The sequence below is a fragment of the Coccinella septempunctata genome, chromosome 3, assembly GCF_907165205.1.
Source record: "Coccinella septempunctata chromosome 3, icCocSept1.1, whole genome shotgun sequence".
Lineage (NCBI taxonomy): Eukaryota > Metazoa > Arthropoda > Insecta > Coleoptera > Coccinellidae > Coccinella > Coccinella septempunctata.
The window spans coordinates 33,669,455-33,683,961 of record NC_058191.1 but is presented as its reverse complement, the minus strand read 5'-3'; the positions used below and the strand labels follow the sequence as shown (position 1 = coordinate 33,683,961).

Here is a 14,507-nt window from a genome sequence, read left to right as displayed (position 1 = left end):
ACCACGTCATAATGCGCATGATTCGAAAATCTAACTCAGAGTTTTGCGCGGAAGCGTTCAAATTGTTCTGACTTGATTTGGCACGTGCATTCCCTTGTCAGAACAATTTGAACGCTCCCGCGCAAAACCCTATGATAGATTTTTGAATCATGCGCATTATGCCTTGAGCCCACGTCACGTCAGAGTTATCTGCAGGCACTTTTACACCCACATCATAAATAACTATTTAAATCACAAGAAAACTGGATAAATTGTCTTCACTCAAGTTTTCTTATTTTACTCTACTTTACCTAATTCTCTGACATGACGTGGGACCACGTCATAATGCGCATGATTCGAAAATCTTACTCAGAGTTTTGCGCGGAAGCGTTCAAATTGTTCTGACTTGATTTGGCACGTGCATTTCCTTGTCAGAACAATTTGAACACTCCCGCGCAAAACCCTATGTTAGATTTTTGAATCATGCGCATTATGACTTGGGCCTACGTCACGTCAGAGTAATCTGTAGGCACTTTTACACCCACATCATAAATAACTATTTAAATCACAAGAGAACAGGATAAATTTTCTTCACTCAAGTTTTCTTATTTCACATTACTTTACCTAATTCTCTGACATGACGTGGGACCACGCCATAATGCGCATCATTCAAAAATCTAACACAGGGTTTTGCGCGGAAGCGTTCAAATTGTTCTGACTTGATTTGGCACGTGCATTTCCTTGTCAGAACAATTTGAACGCTCCCGCACAAAACCCTATGTAAGATTTTCGAATCATGCGCATCATGACGTGGTCCCAAGTCACGTCAGAGTAATCTGTAGGCACTTTTACACCCACATCATAAATAACTATTTAATTCACATGAAAACGGAATAAATTTTCTTCACTCAAGTTTCCTCATTTCACTCTACTTTACCTAACTCTACTTTATTTCACTTCACTTCTCAAGTCTGCTCTACTTTACTCCACTGACCACTATAAATACTCCACCACTCCACAATTGATACACTCACGTGAATAAAAAGTTATACAATCATGTGTTCGATATACTAATTGTATGATTACTAAGTGCAGTTTTAATTCAAGTTTGGACAACAAGCTCACACCATTTTTGAAAACCAAAAACGTATGAACGCTGATATCAAGTTTCTACAAACCCAGTAACTTGACTTCAGTGAAATTTCCCCGAACAGAAAATCGGCTTGAGATTGGGGTGTAAGCATGCGCGTCTGAAAGGTATTCAAGTCTTAGCTCGATCTTGGGCATGCGCATCTATGTTGATTAACATTTTCCAGACCTTATCGACATTCGTTCAAGTTCATTATTTTCTGAAACTTTTTAGGGTTTTCCCTTAACCGTAAATTCTTGCGCTAATTCGTCAGGAGCAAATCAAGTAGAAAAAATTGTTGAGTGACATTATTGTTTAAAGTTTCGTGTATTGTTCGGAATATCAAAGAATATGTGTCGTTCTCGTATTTATGGAAAACCAAATACAGAGAAAGAAGCAACCGCAGTTATCTAATATGGATACAAACTGCCCTGAGGTTGTTAAAAGTTGAAAGAATGAGCTCTTATTGCATTACATTATCTCTAAACCTTGCTACTCTTCTTCTTTAAACTGAAGAAATGAAGATTTCGAAAATATAAACTTTTGTGTGAAAAACACGAAATCATCACCCTTAAATCTGATTTCTTGAGGCGCATTATTCCATGAAAGGATGCAAGGCTACTAGCGTTTCAACGTAAAAGAGCATTAAAGCTTCCTTCTGACATCTCCACAGATAAAAAAGAAATATGGCATCCATTATGTACATAATCTAAAGGTCTGCGGGATAAAGTTGAATATACAGCTGTTCATGGATTCACCTGCTCATCGATAATATTGGCTTCTTCGTCCCGTTGAAATTCATTGATATGTACTTCTGAAGATTTATGGAATGTATGCTGATGATATTGGAGGACTACTTATAATTGATTATCTTAAATGAGTGTTTACAAATCAGTTAGGTCTTTATAATGCAGATATTATAACGAATCGCCAATCAGTTTACTCAACACCTACATATATAATAGTTTGAATATTACACGTTGTACTAAAAGAGAGATAGGCTTTTCATAAAAACTGGAAAGCATTAAAAGAGAAGGGGTGCGACAACTATACCACAAATAGAGGCAGTTGTTAGATTTCAGTTTTTCCTCAATCAGTTTTGTCTTAGTTTTTGAAGAACCCAAGTCAATTTCGTGTTGGAAAAATTGTTCTTATTTCTTTTTCCTGGAACTCCTCGAACACAAGAAATCACTTCAATTAATGAAGTTTTTTGTTCTTGATGCATGGTTTCTTTGTTATTCTTCCTATTAGTTTGTTGATTAAGTTCTTTGCCCATTTATCATTCTCTTCAAAACATTTTTCAATTAGATCAATTCAAGAAGTAACTAGATGAGATTAAAATTATGAGATTAGATATTAGATCTATCACAAGGTGTTTTGAAAATAATTATTAATCGCAACATTATTTTAAAAAAACTGCATCTGAGAGTATAGCGCAGAAGAATTTTCTACAAGATTTTAAGAATAATTATCAATCGAACAAAAACCAAACTTTATGCACGTAATGATATATGTGATTGGTTTCGATATTTGAAGAGCTTTCTAAATATCCATGTTACCCAGAGTGTTCTATCGAAAGAAAAAGAAAAAACATACAAACGTTCTGTTTGTATGAGGGGCTCAAAGTTGGATATTTGAAGAAATTTTTGGAGAGAACAGCAATTCGAAAGATCTTTTTGTCTAAACATTATCAGTAAATCCGAAACTGACAACCTGGAGCTAATGAAACTGAATATGTTTATTTGAAATACTTTTTTCGAGCTTCACACAAACGTCGAATGAAGTAACTAGGGTGTTACATTCGAAAGGTATCTTTGTATTGCCAGCCTGTAAACAAATGAGCTAGTCATGATATATTATTGGGGATTGGTTATCCAGAACAACTTTTATTCCTCAACCTGTAAGCACGAGTCGGTACTTTCATTGCTCACGTTAATATACATATATCTCCAAGATCTTCAGAGTGCAGAAGTTGCGAAATCAACTATGTGCACAACTGTATCGGCCCACATCCAGCAGGCTATTCCGTCATAAATTTGGTACCGTCATGATGAGGTACCCTTCGAATAAATCATCACAGCGAAAACACCTTTTATTCATGATCTTGAATACATTACGATACAGAATTTTGCAAATGTAGATGTAGGATAATGAGGTGCCTACCAAGGACGGCCTAACAGCTGTTACAGCGAGAACATATCTGTCGCAAGAAAGTTAAAGCTAATGCTAATGATGATAGTGCAGGTGCCCATTTTTTTCCAGATAATCGACAGGCAGGTTTCCTGCCAGATAGACGTTCTGTTGAATTCGATATTGAACAATGGTTGTATCTCGTTGAACCAGGGCACGTGTCGTGATAGTATTCTTCGAAGATTGACAGTTATCGCTGCTGCTTCGCATATTTTTAAACCGACGCCGACGCGACATGACAAGATATCTGAAATAAGTTGTTCGACAAGATATTTCGCTGTACTTGCGGAATCGTTTTGATATTCGAATAGTTCTTTGAGAAAACGAAATAATTTTGAGGGTTGTAAAAAATAGTAAGGGACGCATTTTTTGATTGAGAAAAGTAGTCTAAATTTTATTTCAGTGAAAAAGATGCCCCTCGATGCAAACAGCTTGTTCTGTGAAAAAATTCAATATTACTTTACACTAATGAATAGACGTGTCTTTCTGCAGAAGCGTTTTCCGTAAACTCTAGTATTATACGCCGAATGGGGAATTCTCCTCAATTTGGGTTATCACAGCATATGCAAGCTTAAACTGAATAATTATGAGTTTCATTAATGAATTTTTCAAATGCACCGCGGAAACTATTCAAAATCATTCTTCAAATATGAGGTTACAAAATTCAAATCGCTTCGTCTCTAGTTTACGATTTGGCAACAGGGCCTACTAGAAAATAGAAAGAACAGCTTGTTTATAGAATAACAGCTGTTGATAGCCATCATAAGGCGCGTACTCACAGCAAACGGCCATAAAAATCCCATGAAATTTTACGACCTTCCTCGTTCGTCGCAGACTTCATAGACAGCCATTTTTGTCTATCTCATCAAGATACTGTATTTGTTGTCCTTTATTATCAACGCATATTTCAGTCGATGTTGCCAATTTGTGCAATAGAAACGAAACGCTTTAAATTTTAAATGCTCATTTTTATTTTTATTTTTTAAGTACTTAAAATATGTTTTTTTGGGAAACGGTTGAAATGGTTATTTCAAAATGTGACGATTCAAAGATATTTCATAAAAAATACATCATTTTCTTCAGGAGGAGTATTCCCTATTCTGAAGCTTAGTGTTCAATTTACATTGGAACCGAGTTGGGACGCATATTGAATAATTTTATTGTACAAAAACGTTGAATTGTTGTTTAATTGTTAGCCACTAGGTTGAAAGAAAAATTGAAATGTTTTTTCATGCACAAGCTCTTTGCAGTTACTTGCGTAGTTAACACAGTCGTTATACCATACAGAAGAAATATCCACCGATAATGGAAAACTGAGACATCATTGAGATCTACAGGTCTGTAGACAGGTCTATTAGACGTTTGCGGAGAACAGATCATAGCATTGTTTTTAAAATTTGGGTTCACACTTCTGATCTATCCGACTATGTAGCAACATTGAAAGTATCTTAGTCAGATAAATCAGAAGCGTAAACTCTAGTACCCAAATTTTCGGAACAGTCCTATGATCCGTTCTCTGTAAACGTCTAACAGGCCTGTTGATATTTCTTCCGTATGGTATGATGACTGTGTTAACTACTTAAAAGCAACACGATTGCAGCCAAAAGATCCATTAATTTATCGAACAAGTTACTGCAAAGAAACAGCTTGTGTATGAAAAACATTTCAGCAGAGGTTAGTGTACCGGGTAAAATGTAATTCGGCGTATATACCTACTAGAGTTTACGGAAAACGCTTCAGCAAATGAAGGTCTATGCACGATAGTAGGTATAGTGATATTGAAGTTGTTTGCCTACTTGGACTGTTCTGCTGACTGATTTGATGGCAGAACGTCTTCAAATTTATTTTTCTTTTCTCAATCTCAATCATAGCTAAAAAAAAGAGAAAACGAGAGAAGCACTAAATAATATAGTGCACAGGCTGAAAAATCATTTCAATTTGCTGCGTGGTCCTTTACAACCTTAGGCTTCTTTGATTTTCGGATTCGCTATATTATAAAGGTGGTTCTTAAGGGGCGAAATAGTATTCCTTGCAGCTTTTTCTTGTAAAAAGGCTGACGCTTCCTGAGGGTTTTAGCACCCACAGTTAGTGATTTCAAATTCAGAATACTGATCGACAATTTTGGTTCTCCTTTCTAAGGTATACTTTCGGTAAACACCTTTAAGCTGGAATTACTCGAAAACGGTTAGTTATTGAAAAAAATTCGGAATACCTTTATGATAGGTATCATATAAACAAACTATAAATAAGAAAAAAAGGCAGAATAGGGTACCTAGCTTGCCCCTCGGGTGACTTGGGACAGTCCTTTAACTTGGGACAATCACCCCCCCTGCAGATTTCTTTGTTTCTCAACATTTATGAGTGCATTGACAAACTTATAAGATTCTGTAGCGTCTTTTCGGTTAGTTTAACAATTAATTCCTGTTGGGTTTGCCGTGATCAGAGCGTTTGATTTGACAGGAAAAATTAACGAATTCAGTAGAGTAAAAGCGCGTTTTTATGGCCCTTATTCTTTCTAGTGTCCTGTACATGTGTTTCACTTTGTGCATGTGAAATTTTTTTTTGGATACGTGGGATATTGGGATATTAGATATGTCATGAAACAAGGTTGTTTACGGCAACACGCATCTCATTCATTTACTTTGTTGTTTCGTAGAGTGACTTGGGACAATGCCGAATTGATAGAAGCGGCGCATTGGCAGCAGGAAATATGCCGATTTTTTGCAGGTTATTTTTACGTTATTTCCACAGAGAAATGACCAAAGAATGAGTGAAATCAAAGTTTCCTTGTTTTGTTTAGTTTTTCTACATTTGAGTTGCAATATATTTACTTTCGCTGTAATAGGGGTTGATCATTTAATTTCCTTGCCGAATTTCAACTATATAATAACAAATTCTAATTTTTCAAAACTATACACTGTCCCAAGTCACCTATTTCATTTGAGAGTTGAGAAATCAATAGATTTTAACTTGTGTCCCAAGCCTCCCAAATCGATGGGTGACTTGGACAAGTATATTTTATTTTCTTCAAAATTTATATCCGAATTCTGAATATATCCTAATCAATAGTTTGAGTCATTAAACATATTCGAACCACTTTTTTAGATAAAAATAGGACACCATTTTGAAAATATGACAAGTTGAAGGCAACAATCGTCACCCGAATTTACGGTATTGTGGTACTATTATGGTATTATGTCGAAAGGAATGTGGCAAAAACCGATTATCTTCAGGTTCTCTCAACGGTTATAGCACTCTTAATAGGCGCTTTCGGGCATACATTCGTTAGACAAACGCCACTTTCGTAGGATTTTCTATCAACTTCAGAAGTATCGCTCGAGATTTTCGATTTATCGTGTATAAAAGAAAATTTTCTATTTTTATAGAAGTAATTTCACAATTTAGTCGATAATAACGTCTTATCAAGTCACGTTAGAAAGGAACACTTGTGAAATTATTCAATACACTTATATTATATTGACCGTTATACCTACACTATACAAATTGCTCCTTAAAATCAGTTTAGTGGACCTTCAAAGGGTTAATATATTTGTGGGTGGTTTTATGACTTTAAGGACTTCTATAAATGGGCAAATACAAAAAACTTCTTCTTCTTCTTCTTCTTACTTCTTCGAAGATACACTATAACTAAATAAGGGTCTAGTTCTAGTCCATCCAGATTCCAGATCCAATATTCGAAGGGTTGATGAAACGAGTTTTTATGCCACCGTGTGCCCCTTGTTTCTTCGAGCTTGAAAGCCGTCCCTGTCCCTTCGTTCGTGCCCCTCGTTTGTCGCTATTGCATTTTGGAAATGTGACGACGATGCCGCTTTTCTAGGTAGCACACGGCTAGTTTTGTGCCTCATGGCGGGCGTCACAGACGTTCTTCGATAACGCTCACTTGGTCGATTTGAACTCCGTCGATAACCTCAGTTTTGTTTCCGTTTTTCTTGGTGCGTTGTTTGAATGGCCAGCGGACAAATTGTTGTTCTTGTCGTCGAATCGTGACCGAGGTGCATCAACGTAAGTTTGTTTTTGTTGCGGTAATAGGTTAATTTTGTGTCGTTCCGGCGTACACTTTTGTTAGGTTTACACAATACGGCCTACTGGATTTCACGCTGACAGCTGATTCTACTTAAGGTTCTCAGGTGGGAGATGCATGCGTGACTATGGTTGGGTTGCGTTTTATTTCAGGAGAAAATGCATTGCGTGTTGAACAATCTGAAGCAGCAGCTATAGTTTTTTGGAATTTTCGTATAATGCGTTATGTCGTATATTCGACATTGTGCTCACCGATGCCCAATTCGGATTTTTTCTTAGGTGCTGTAGGAAATAGAAAATCTCTTGGTACAAGTCTCAATCTTGGCCAACTTTCAGTTTGAGAGTTATGATTTTCCGAAAATTTCATCAAAATACGTGAGATGTATTATTTCTTCATTGTTCGGCACTTAAATAACTAAACCCAATTCATTTTATCACAGTGTACGAATATTACTTTTATGTGAGAAATTGTTTTTTCACTGCGCCAAGCCAAATAAGACGTTCAGTTTTAACCTAACCTAACCTGAAAAATAGGTATTCAGTTTCATTTATTCTCATTTTCCTGATAAATTGACACAAAATTCCAGTTCGTTGAGAACAATAGCCGAATTATTTGAAATTGTCAATAAACAAACATCCGAAAGTCACAATGTAAAATGAATTTCATCATAGTCAACTATTCTTAAAGAATTGTTTCTTTTTTCTAGAAAAAAAAATTATCTAAATCTGTTGTGAGTGTTAAATTGCCCTTGATCCAAAATTTCTAGTTATAGATACGTGTTCACAGTCAAATGTTTGATGACAGGTGATTATGACAATTTTAAGATTTTTCCTTCAACCCTTCAAGGCCCAGTTAATACTCCTTATTGCCAAGCAGCAACCGAGGCAGCAACAAAATCAATAATTAAGACAATAACAAAAAAAGATTCTTGAAAAAGACTGCATAGATGTTTATGTTGACACTTTTCCCTATTTCATCAATATGCATAAGTAAAATGTCAACTATATATCCACAATTGTTCTCAAGTAATGAATGAATACTGAAATTATACTTATACCGAAAAATATTTCATGTAGAGGGCGAAATCTTGAATTAATTTCACTTCTTCTTATTCTTCTCCCACCGAAATTAGTCCCTGTAAGCAACCTCGTAAGTCGTAAGCAACATTAAAGAAAAATTAAATACTAATCCCAATTTCATTTTGCACTCAGGATTTCCCAATGCATATATAATTTCAGCCTATTCTTCTCTAGCTGTCATCATATTTTGGGTTCCCTATGAATGGCCATCATAAAAGTTGCTTGGACAAAAGGCACAAGTCAAGATGCCAGTCAAACGTAAATCTGGCAAAATATGCCACAATGAAGATATACATTCCCAGTGGTTTACAAGGGCCCGAATACTGCACTTCCCAGTATTCATTTATGATGATGGCTTGCCGAAATAGGCAAAATTTATGACTCACCCCAATAAATACCTCGTGTTCAACGTTCGAAACGTCATAAAATGTATCCGTCCAAATTTGTTGGTGCGATAATATACAATTCCTGGAAAGTAATAAGTTTTACGTGCATAACGAACAGTGATGTTTGATTTAGAACAAATCTTGGGGACGCCTGTTTTGTTTATTTGCCCATTTCGTTAATCTATGAATTTTATCACAAAACATCGAGTCGCTTATGAAGTCTGCCATTTAGCAATACATCGAGGTGTTCGAATTTGTAAATTAACAGTAAGTTTAAAAGAGCGATAACTATTGACTTGATTCCTCAATGCAAGATAACATTATTCCCAATCGCGCGAAGTTTTTGTTGTACTGATTTCTTAGGAAATGTAGGTATGCCTTGAGCACTGAGAAAACAAAGTTCATTCAGAAGACCAAATAAATAATACGATTGATTGTTGGTAGAGGCTCGTAATATTTCTGTTTCGTGAGTTATGATGATGAGTTATGATGTAACAATACCATTTTTCATATTTCTTACAATTCTCATCAAGATCTTCTCCCTTTTAGATTGAATTCATATTCTGTTTTGAGAATCATCTTATACAATACTTTACAATCTTCACATACGTCATAAAATATTATGTGAATTTTACCAACCCAGGAAATAAAATAATGAATAACTGGCCAAAATTCTAGTTCATATGTTATTTATATAATTATGTACTTAATAATAATCTTTTGATAAAGAGCATAATAACTTTTAACATCATGCATAGCATGCGTATGAGATAAAGTTTTAGAAGAGGGCAGAGGTTAGCATAACGTGAGGCATAACGTTAGTGTATAATTAATAACTACCATACAATTTCGTATATGATACATGAGCTTAAAGAAGAACCCCAGTAAAAAAACATTTTCTCCCTGTGAGTGTAGTGGATTGTAGAAAATTAATTGAAGTAAGCTGAAATATTTGATATTGAAAGGCATCTAGCTCTGAAAAAATCGATTCTCTCATAAAGGAAAGAAAATTCAGAGAGTTTTCTCCAAGTTAAGTAACCATAAACTCTTATCTGAAATAGAAAGAAAAGAAGGTAGAAAAATGTAGAATAATAAAATCGAATTCAACATGTCAGATTGATCTAAAATTCAGAACGCAATTCAAAAATGATTTGGAAACTGCATGTATTGATCTTAGGGGGAAGTAATACCTCGAGAATCTCCATTCAAAAACGGCATTCACTAGTTCCTAATTTACGCTTTCAATTTCTTACGTGAAGCCTTGATTTTTTTTTTAAATTGAAGTTAAAGGATGTCTTGATGTCACCCGTCTCTATTTTTCCAATTTAGTTGTTTTTTTTTATGAGAAACAAGAACTTGAACTTTAGTTTCAATAAAATTTGTTTTCACAATCATTTTTCGACGGTTTTTCGATATATTTCGATAAAAATAACGATGGAGTGACATCGGCGATTCAATTGTTTATATATTGCAAAGATTTTCATAGCGATATATGACAAAATTACGCTGAAATTCAAGATTAACTGACAAACTGACAATTAATTCAATATTCCTAATATTACCTCCTCTCACGTGGTAATTTCTACTTTTCAACTGACTCAGTACGTAATTCAAGCTAGTGCTCAAAGATGTGACACATTTTCGTATTTGGGGTAGCATCCGTAAAGCAACCAATGTCGATCGTCCTGATCTCAAATCGTATGTACTACTTGCCCTTTAAATTTACAAATGCGATAATTATTAACCAGATGATTTATTGTTTCTTCTACTTCTCCGCATTCACAATTAGGGATTTCAACAAAGCATACCATGACCTGTTTTTATATGATTAAGGATACGCCTTATTTTCCTGAGAAGATCAAAATCATTCGAATTAGTTCTTTGTTGAAAATAGTACACGTATTCAATTTTGATTGCTAAATATCCTCGTTCCTATTATTCAAAGAAAGAGTTAAATCATAAAGGTTTACGCGACTTCAATCTTATTGGAATCGTATTGTCTGGTATATAGGACGGAATTGGAAATGAATCGGGAAAGGAGTGAAATTTACTCCAAGAATTCATAATTGCAGTGTGCCTGCGATTATGGGGCGGGACAATGTCTTATATTTCCAGTAATAATTCTCATGGATACATTTTTTGCACACTAGGACTATTAACCCAAACGCGACAATATTCAGCAGCCAAGAAAACCAAAGCTAGGGCTGCCATTCATCCAGTGTTCCCCCGATTTTCTCCTCTTAACAAAGTCGTTACTGTATTCAAAAGAATCACTTTTTAATGAAAATACTTCAACAATGTACGAACTACCCCGTATATCGAGCTCCTACGGTTGAAAAACCCCTTAATTGCACAAGTTTCGCCCGCATGAGGGTACCGTTGCCGTTGAATGTGATTTTTAATTAATAATTTATTGTTTCTTTCAGCGGCGTGGCCGTTCTCAGCTGCACGGACTGCAGCGGAAGCAGCACAGCGTCCAGCGACATCACAGACCCCGGCTCGCCGTTCAGCACCGCTTCCAACCATTCCGAGGATTCAGTGTCGCAATCAGCCAAGATGCCCCCCACACAAAATACCCATCATTCGCCTTGGTCGTGGAACGCGGAAGATCGGCCGCTCCTCAGGCGTAACCTGGACGACAGGACCAACTGCCAAGGCCCGGAGGAGAAGAAGAAGAGGACAAACGAAAACGGCCGCTCCAAAGTTGCCCCGACGATTCCGGAACAGGCCAGGAAAACCACGGATTCCAATTTGTGTTCGAAACCGAAAACCAGTAAGCTGCCCAAAAAACAGGAGGTGAACAAGATGCATCAAGGTAAAATCACGGAATATTTCAAGACGCACGTGAAACCCGTGAACGGGTTCAAGAGTAAGGGCGTAGCGGCGCGTGCCAAGAACAAATCGGTGCCGGTAGTCGACCAGCAGACGCAGTTTGACAGTTTGAAGGCCCAGAATATGCGCAGGTGCGTCAAGAGTGTCACTAGTAAGAAACAGCCTCCTACGTCCAAAGCCAAGAAGTTCGTGCCCGTAAGTGTACCTAGAAAAATTCTACCCGCCCCTGCCAAGTCGGAAACTATTACAATAAGAAACAATGTAAATAATATTATAAACTTTCCTTTAGCTTTATCGACGGTGAATTTCACTCCTAATTTGACGTATCTCCACACAAAAGTGCCGAAGCCGCCCGATAACATATTCGCGCCTCAATTCGCGTCCATAACGGATAAGATCAACGCCATCCCGAGCGCGATCCCGATAATCAATCGAACTCAATGTCTGAACGTCATACAACCCATTCATCCGAAAATCGCAACCATCAACAACTTCAACTGTGTCAAATTAAACGCAACGGTAGTGCCTATCGTCAAAGTGAACAATTTGCCTTCGAAATTAAACGGGTCCAATCGTAGCGACATTCTGGGCGGACAGCCCAACGATCTGGGACTGTTGGAGACGGCTATGCCGACCGTCTTAACGCCGAAACAGCTCAACCTTGGCGAGTGTCAACCTGTGAACGTGTGTCAGCCTGTCGTCAACATCGGCGCATTGGCGAGCGTTAACCAGTGTATCGGCGTGAGCGAGATGCACACGCCCATGGAAATAGGCAGCGGTAGGTGTCACGTGGATCTCGCGAGCAGCAGCGAGTGTCATGGTCAGGTTGCCGAGTGTCGCGGTGATTCTCAGGGAAGCGATTTCTGCTGTAGTTCATCGAATAGTGAGACGGTCGTCCGCGACAGGACTCCGTCGCCCAACACGTGCACGAGTAGCAGTTCGGACGACAGTGGTATTTCTAGTGAAGTGTGTAGTGACAGGAGTAGTGTGGAGAAGTCGATATCATCGGACAGTGGCGTGTCGGACAGTCTTGAAATAAAAGTGAACGTACCTGTTTCCGTTGAGTCGCAGAAGTCCCCCATCTTGTCCAAGCCCAAGACTATCAGGTTTCCGTTCAAGCAGAAGGAGATCGAACGTAGGGATAGTCAGAAATCGCTGTCTGGCGGTGATTCGGCGAGCTGTCGCTGGGCCGATTGCACCGCACAATTCGATACCAGTGGGGCCTTATTAGAACATCTGCAGGTAAATGTTCGGCCTCTATTTATTTCTATCACGAAACACCATATATGTACCTATATCTACCCAGTGTGTCCCTGTAGGTGGCCTATTAGACGACTAGAGTTTACGCTTCTCATTTATCTGATTAAAATATTTCAATATTGAGACGTTGCCGCTTATGCGGACAAATACTACCAACTTAATTATTTCAAATGGGACACCCTAAGTGTTATACATAACATCATTCATTCATTATTGTACCGCTGGCGCGATCTGCCGTGATCTGAGCGCGTCCCAGACTTCTCAATTCATCATGCGTCTGACGTTCGCAAAGCGAATCGGCGTACTGAATTAGGGAAAATATGGGACATATGCTATTGTTTTCGTCTTGGTTTCTATCTGGAGGGGATTGAATCGGACACTGTTTCATGTTGGATGATGCTCTGGGTAAATAATACCTAGTAGAACATGCCAACATTGAATAAAGTTCCATCAATTCCAAACGTTCTCCACCGTGGAAAAATGCTATGTTGCTCTGATGAGGTCGAAACCATGGTCAGCATCTGCTTTTCTTCGGTGGAGCGTACTCCATTTGAGGCCTTGACGATGGCAAATTGGCTAGTTCAATTCAGATCGTAACACTTGTCGATATTCATATCGTCGGGTGGTATGCATCTGAATTTATCCTTATTACTTTATTCATTGCCTCCCCGTTTAGGCGTGATCATTCTTCATTGTTATACATAACTTTTTTCACTTCTCTATCCCCACCTAAGTATTTTCGTCTATTACTTCCCTAGCCCTATTCCTGATTCTTCAGGAGATATTAACGGTTTTCCACGAAAAACTGCCAAAAACATGGATCCAATGGAATAGGCATAGAAAAGACATTTCATATTTTAGGAAGCTGAAATTTTGGAAATAGGTCACTTAGATCCTAAGGATGAGTTTTGTGTGGAAGAAATTAGGATTGTTTTATATAGGGTGTACCGAGGGGCGTGCCAAAATTTTTCGTTTTGTCAACAAAAACTTGATTTTTCAAATCGAACATCCGATTTTTTATCTGATTCTTTCAGGGAAAATCGAAATACGCATCTAATAATGTATCATGTTCCTATACGACAACCTCATGGTTTCGAAAATAAAGTCAAATTTCGATTGAAGTGGGGGTTTTAAAAGTATGCCTTGTTAATTTTATCTAACAAACACAATTCCTAGTATGAATGAGACCTCGAATGAGACATACGCTGAAAACCCTCCTTTCATAGAAATTTGATTTTATTTCCGAAACCATGAGGATTTTTTAGTACATGATACCTACATTATAAGATGCTTATTCTGATTTTCTCGGAGAATAACAGATGAAAATTAGGGTGTTCCATTTGAAAAAAATGGTTGCTTTTGTATAGAGCTCGGTATAGAGTGACAAGGCGAAGAATTTTGGTTTAAGTATCACAAACCGAGGTTTTTCTGCACGAAAGTCATTCTCAAGATCTCAGTGACGTATTTTCGAAATTTCAGCCTCTTATAATATGAAATGTCTTTTCTGCGCCTAATATATTGGATTCATGCTTTTGGCAATTTTTCGTGGAAAACCTTTATACCTCCAAAACTATCAAGAATGGGGATAGGGGAGTAATAGTGAAAAAACT

The 14,507-nt window shown here is 37.4% G+C and overlaps 1 protein-coding gene across 2 annotated transcripts in view; it reads left to right on the top strand.

Annotated features, from left to right (window-relative positions):
• Positions 1–14,507, top strand: part of LOC123308998 — a 100,833-nt gene that overhangs the window by 61,975 nt on the left and 24,351 nt on the right. For both annotated transcript variants that reach the window (XM_044891830.1, XR_006537210.1), the window contains exon 2: positions 11,232–12,879. In XM_044891830.1, coding sequence (XP_044747765.1) covers positions 11,232–12,879 — 1,648 coding nt within the window. The remainder of the gene's footprint in view (positions 1–11,231; positions 12,880–14,507) is intronic.